The sequence below is a fragment of the Lipotes vexillifer genome, unplaced genomic scaffold, assembly GCF_000442215.2.
Source record: "Lipotes vexillifer unplaced genomic scaffold, Lipotes_vexillifer_v1.1 scaffold442, whole genome shotgun sequence".
NCBI lineage: Eukaryota > Metazoa > Chordata > Mammalia > Artiodactyla > Lipotidae > Lipotes > Lipotes vexillifer.
The window spans coordinates 914,317-921,275 of record NW_006790311.1 but is presented as its reverse complement, the minus strand read 5'-3'; the positions used below and the strand labels follow the sequence as shown (position 1 = coordinate 921,275).

The 6,959-nt window shown below is 39.3% G+C and overlaps 1 protein-coding gene across 3 annotated transcripts in view; it reads right to left on the bottom strand.

The window, feature by feature from the left end:
* The window catches only part of CHEK1 (checkpoint kinase 1), a 27,537-nt gene that overhangs the window by 6,103 nt on the left and 14,475 nt on the right, over positions 1 to 6,959 (bottom strand). For all 3 annotated transcript variants that reach the window (XM_007463604.1, XM_007463606.1, XM_007463605.1), the window contains 3 exons: positions 5,158 to 5,266; positions 4,795 to 4,972; positions 4,288 to 4,419 (listed from right to left, as the gene is read on the bottom strand). In XM_007463604.1, coding sequence (XP_007463666.1) covers positions 4,288 to 4,419; positions 4,795 to 4,972; positions 5,158 to 5,266 — 419 coding nt within the window. The remainder of the gene's footprint in view (positions 1 to 4,287; positions 4,420 to 4,794; positions 4,973 to 5,157; positions 5,267 to 6,959) is intronic.

The window sequence follows — 6,959 nt, the reverse complement described above, 5'->3', positions numbered from 1 at the left end:
CAAAAAAAAAAAAAAAAAAAAAAAAAAAAGAAAGAGTAACGGAAGTCCTTCAGGCTGAAATGAAAGAATGCTAGATAGCAACTCAAATCCACATGGAGAAATAAAAAATATTGGTAAAGGTAATTTACATAGGTAAATACAAATGACAATAATAATAAATTCTGTTGTTTGTAACATCTATTTTTTCCCTATCTGATTTAAAAAGACAGCCACATAAAGCAATAATTATAAATCCATGTTGTTGGGTACACAATGCAAACTATAATCAAAACAGAACTAAAGTGGTATACTAACATCAAACAAAAGACTGTAACAAAAATTTTTGCAAGAGACAAATAAGGACATTATATAATGTTAAGATGATCAAGAAGATATAGCAATTATAATCATATATTTATCTAGAATCCAAACTCCAAAATTTATGAGGCAAAAACTAACAGGGTTAAAGTAAGAAATAGAATTCAGCAATAACAGCTGGAGAGTACAACATTCCACCCTCAATAATGGATATAAAAATTAGACAAAGATAAACAAAGAAATAGGGCTTTCCTGGTGGTGCAGTGGTTAAGAATCTGCCTGCCAATGCAGGGGACACGGGTTCAAGCCCTGGTCTGGGAAGATCCCACGTGCCGCGGAGCAACTAAGCCCATGCGCCACAACTACTGAACCTGCGCTCTAGAGTCTGCGAGCCACAACTACTGAACCCGCATGCCATAACTACTGAAGCCCACATGCCTAGAGCCCATGCTCCACAAAAGAGAAGCCACCACAATGAGAATCCTGCGCACCTCAACAAAGAGTAGCCCCCACTCGCCACAGCTGGGGAAAGCCTGCGCACAGCAATGAAGACCCAACACAGCCAAAAATAAATTAATTAAAAAAATAAATTAAAAAAAAAGAAATAAAAGACATGAACAACACTATAATGCAACTAGACCTAACAAATATGCCCAGAACACCTCACCCAACAACAGAATCTACATTCTTCTCAATCACACCTGGAACATTCTCCAGTATAGACCATATGTTAGGCAACAAGTCTCAATAAATTTTAGATAATTAAAATAATACTAAACATCTTCTCTGACCACAATGGAATGCAATTAGAAACCAACAACAGAAAGGATTTTGAAAAATTCACAAATATGTGGAAATGAAACAGCATACCTAAATAACCAAAAAGGAAATCACAAGGGAAATTAGAAAATAATTTGATATGAAAAAAACTGAAAACTCAAAATATCAAAACTTATGGGAAGCAGCAAAAGCAGTGCCCAGAAATACATTTATACCTATAAGCACTTACACTAAAAAAGAATGATATCCAATCAACAACTTAGCCTTCCACCTTAAAAACTAGGGAAAAAAAGAGCAAGGTAAATCCAAAAGAAGGAAATGATAAACATAGTAAGGAGAAGAGAGAGATAAATTGGCAAACCTTTAGCACACTAACCAAAAAAAAAGAAAAAAAAGATTCAAATTACTAAAATCAGGAATAAAAGTAGGATGTTACTACAAACTTTACAGAATCTAAAAGGACTATAATACTACAAAAAATGGTATGCCAACAAATTGGAAAACCAAGATGAAATGGACAAACTCCTAGAAACACACAAACTCCCACAAATGACTCAAGAGGAAATAGATCTATAAAAAGTGAAGACATTGAGTAAGCAATCAAAAAATTTCCAACAAATGGGCTTCCCTGGTGGCGCAGTGGTTGGGAGTCCGCCTGCCGATGCAGGGGACGCGGGTTGGTGCCCCGGTCCGGGAGGATCCCACATGCCGCGGAGCGGCTGGGCCCGTGAGCCGTGGCCGCTGGGCCTGTGTGTCCGGAGCCTGTGCTCCGCAACGGGAGAGGCCACAGCGGCGAGAGGCCCCCCGCCAGCAAAAAAAAAAAAAAAAATTTCCAACAAATGGGCTTCCCTGGTGGCGCAGTGGTTGGGAGTCCGCCTGCCGATGCAGGGGACGCGGGTTGGTGCCCCGGTCCGGGAGGATCCCACATGCCGCGGAGCGGCTGGGCCCGTGAGCCGTGGCCGCTGGGCCTGTGTGTCCGGAGCCTGTGCTCCGCAACGGGAGAGGCCACAGCGGCGAGAGGCCCCCCGCCAGCAAAAAAAAAAAAAAAAATTTCCAACAAATGGGCTTCCCTGGTGGCGCAGTGGTTGGGAGTCCGCCTGCCGATGCAGGGGACGCGGGTTGGTGCCCCGGTCCGGGAGGATCCCACATGCCGCGGAGCGGCTGGGCCCGTGAGCCGTGGCCGCTGGGCCTGTGTGTCCGGAGCCTGTGCTCCGCAACGGGAGAGGCCACAGCGGCGAGAGGCCCCCCGCCAGCAAAAAAAAAAAAAAAAATTTCCAACAAATGGGCTTCCCTGGTGGCGCAGTGGTTGGGAGTCCGCCTGCCGATGCAGGGGACGCGGGTTGGTGCCCCGGTCCGGGAGGATCCCACATGCCGCGGAGCGGCTGGGCCCGTGAGCCGTGGCCGCTGGGCCTGTGTGTCCGGAGCCTGTGCTCCGCAACGGGAGAGGCCACAGCGGCGAGAGGCCCGCGTACTGCAAAAAAAAAAAAAAAAAAATTTCCAACAAAGGAAAGCCCAGGACCAGATAGCTTCACTGGGAATTCTACCAAACCTTTGAAGAATTAATATCAATCCTTCTTAAACTCTTCAAAAAATAGAAGAGAAGGGAATACTTCCTAACTTGTGCTACGAGGTCGGTATTACCCTGATACCAAAGCCAGACATCGCAAGAAAACTACAGATCAAATCCTTTATGAACACAAAAAAATTTTCAACAAATACTAGCAAACTGAATCTATCGAACACACTAAAAGAATTATGCACCATGATCAAGTGGGATTTATCTCAGGAATGCAAGATGGCTCAAAATACAAAAATCAATTAATGTAATATACCTTATTAACAAAGGAGAAAAGTTTAGCCAAAAAGTAGATACATCCCAGATGTCCATCAATGGATAAACAAAATGTAGTCTATCCACACGATGGACTATCATTCACCCATTGAAAGGAATAAAGTATTAATAAATGGTACAACATGAATTAACCTTGAAAATATTATGTTAAGTAAAAGAAGACAAACACAAAGGGTCACATACTATACAATTCCATTTATATGAAATGTCCAGAATAGGTAGTTCACAGAAAGTATATTAGTGGTTGCCAGGGAGGAAGGTATGAGGAATGACTGCCAATTGGTATGGAGTTCATTTGGGGGGCAGTGGAAGGTCCTAGATTTAAATGGTGATAGTTGCGTAATCTTGTGAATATACTTAAAACTACTAAATTGTACACTTTAAAATGGTTAAAGTGATAATTTTTATAGCATGAATTTTATCTCAATAAATCTACCTAAAAAAAAAAGTGAATTATCTATACAAGTGAGAGGAAAATCAGGCTGGCCTCAGATTTCTGCACAATAATATTTTTCCCTAACTTTTAATTTTGAAAGCTTACAAATCTACAGAAAAACTGGAAGAATTGTGCAATAAATAACCACAAACCCTTTATTGGTCTTACCAACCTAGATAGCATGTTTACTTTTCTTTTTTTATGTGATTATCTTTTTTTTTTTTAGCTTTTAAACTAAGTTATCAATGGCACACACTTCACTATGTGCCTCCTGCAAAGACATTCTCCTACAAACCACAATATTATCATCACACCAAAAATCTGACACTGATTCAAAAACATTATCTAATATAAAACCCATATTTAAATTTCCCCAACTGTTCCAATAACATCCTTTATAGCTTTTTTTCTTTAAATCCACGATCTAGTGAAAGATCATGCATTGCATTATTTATCAGGCCTCTTTGGTCTCCTTTAATACAAAATATTCCTCTCTTTGTTTTTCATGATATTAAGATTTGTGAAAAGCCTAAAGACAAGTTAGAATGTCAATGTTATAAAAATGCTATAATAACATAAACAACAAAAATTGGTAGATGGGAGCAGTGAGGTGGAGGAAATATGGGATTGTTCATGGATCCATCTTTCATAGAAGGGAGCTGATTGTTAAGTGCTACAATTTAAGTATAGTACATAGTTTGAAAGAAAATGACTTGAGTCTCTTAGTGTCTTTAATAACCTTAAAGAAGTCTTTTAAGAAATATTTCTTAAGATAAAGAACATTTTACTTAAATTTCTTCAGTTTCAACTTTCTTTTTCAAATTAATTATATTTTTAAAATATACTGACAATGATAGTTTTTTATTCAAATATTTAAATTTTTCTTCAGGAAAAAAATATAACAAAAATCAATGAAACATACCTGATTCATACAACTTTTCTTCCACTGATAGCCCAATTTCTCACAAGTCTCTTTCAGGCATTGGTAAGATTTGTCAGCATCCAATTTGGTAAAAAATCGTGTCATTCTTTTGACCAAGCGCTGCCAGGGGTTCTACATGTCAAATAGAGGAAAGCTGAATAAATCATCAGATTTATCACCAAAAGCAGTCATATCATAGCTATTTGGTCTGAAAATTTTTTTCTCTGACTTAAGATTCTTATACATCAGAGTCTCCCCTAGGAATTCCCTGCTGGTCCAGTGGTTAGGACCCTGCGCTTCCACTGCAGGGGGCATGGGTTTTATCCCTGGTCAGGGAATTAAGATCCCACGTGCCATGATGTGGCCAAAGAAACAAACAAAAAACAAACAAAAAAATCTGTATCAAGTTTTAATATTATATTTCTTAGATTTATATATTAAAAGAAAAAAAAGACTTTAAGACAATAAAAAATAAAGGGCTGCCATTATTTATTTGAAAAACTTTACCTGTGAGGATCCTGGGGTGCCGAGCAACTGACTATTCAGAAGCATATGATCAGGACATGTGGGCTGGGAAAAACTGATCCCTTGTACCAGTTTATCAATGTATGAAGGGCTGGTGTCCCATAAGGAAAGACCTGTCCGTGGTTCTGGCTGAGAAGTGGAGTACTTCACATTTTCTTCACTGCAGCATTAAGATATGGAGAAAAGTATATCTTTAAATAAAATTCATCAGGCCTTTCTTATATCACATTACCATTCTCACACTGAAAAACATACTCATCATAAGAAAACAATATATACTTGTATTATTTTTCATGGGGACTATTATATCCAACAACTACTTGATTTTTTATTAATCAGGCTTACCTAGAAGCACTGTTTACTGGAGAGAAGTCCAAATTCGATTGAATGTGCTTAGAGAATCCACCAGGAGACTCTGATATACCACCTGAAGTGACTCGGGGCCTCTTTGCCCCTAAAAAAGAAAACATAAATACAAACGCTTTCAAGTTTTCTATGCAGATATTTTTTAATTAACCCAGCTGACAACTTGAAGAAGTAAAACCATATCTAAATTCATTTATTTAACACAAAATACTTATATGAACAATAGTGGCTCTTCCTACATGATTTTATGAGAAACGTGGTCATTAGGAACTTAGTAGGACTCACTTGCCAAATTGTATAAACTACACATTTCATAAATCCTGACCTCTAAGTATGTTCCTAGTGCAGGCCATAATTTTAATGGTACCATTTATAGTAACAGAATAATGTTCGATGAAGACTGAGAGACCCAGCTAAGGCATCAAAACTTTTTAAAATAAAAAATAATTTGTGATGATGACAATGAACATTATGAATCTGCTCTACCCAATCTTCTTTGCTCCTCTAGAAAAGCTTTACCTAAAATAATCATTATATAGAATATGATGCTACTATAAATTCATGGCTACTACTCTCAGCTGGATCCTCAACCTGGACAGTTAGTCCTACGTTTCTCTAGTCAGTTTCCTCTCCCTTTCCACAATGATTCTTTCAAAACTTCTATACTCCTGTCAGATTAACCAAGACCACCCTCCAGGACCTCATTACTTAGCATATGATACCATCTCCCATTTCACAAAGAAAATAAAGTCACTGGAAACTCCCTCAACTTGCCACTACCAAATCTGCTAACTTACTTGCATTCCTACCCATCCTCTCCCCTTCCATCCTCCCATCAAATGTCCATCCCTCTACTTGTAGTTGAGCCCATACCCTCCTTTCTCCTCAGGGACCTTGATGCTCTTTTATTCCCTCTCTCTTAGACTTTGAGCCTCTTCCTCTCAACTGGATCTACCCCCAAACCATTTAAACATGCTTAAGTTTAACCAACCTTTTTATTTATTAATCCATTCATTCAAATATTTTATTAAGCCTACTATGTTATCAGGCAGTAAGATGGGAGAAATGGCATGTTGTTATGCTGATAAGAAAGATCCAGTAAAGAGGGAAGAGTTAATAATGAAGTAGAAACAGAGAAGAATTGCTAGACTGAGTAAGCAAAAGAGAACTGCATCTAGTGCACAAGAGAAAGGGCTGGTTTATATCTGGAGCAATTTACCCAGAGCAACGGGAGAAAGCAGAGTATACGAGCACAGAGGCAGTTAATCAGGTGGGTAGAGATGGTGGTAGGAGTTTGTGGGAATTCCTTTGTTATTGCTTCTGTTTCCCAGCGAAATAGGAAGTATTGCCACTAACTGAGTGAGGATGGAGAAGTTGAAGAGAAAATGAAAGGTATAAAAATGTGATTTAGGAGAGTAGCGTTGTGAAAGAAGTGGGGAAATGCATTATGATTGCCTGGAAGGATTAAGGGCCCACTTGAGATCAGTGATCTTGAATTTAAAGCAGACAGTGCTGCATATTTTTCTCCAGCTGCAATCAGCTGTGGAGGTATAAGTGTAGAGTGGGTACAAAACCGGATTAAACTCAGGTTAAGTAGACTTGCTCAGTAAGTATGATGAAGAGAGAATGGGCAATGGACTTCCCTGGTGGCGCAGTGGTTAAGAATCCATCTGCCAATGCAGGGGACACGGGTTCAAGCCCTGGTCTGGGAAGATCCCACATGCCGCAAAGCAACTAAGCCCGTGTGCCACAACTACTGAACCTGTGCTCTAGAGCCCACG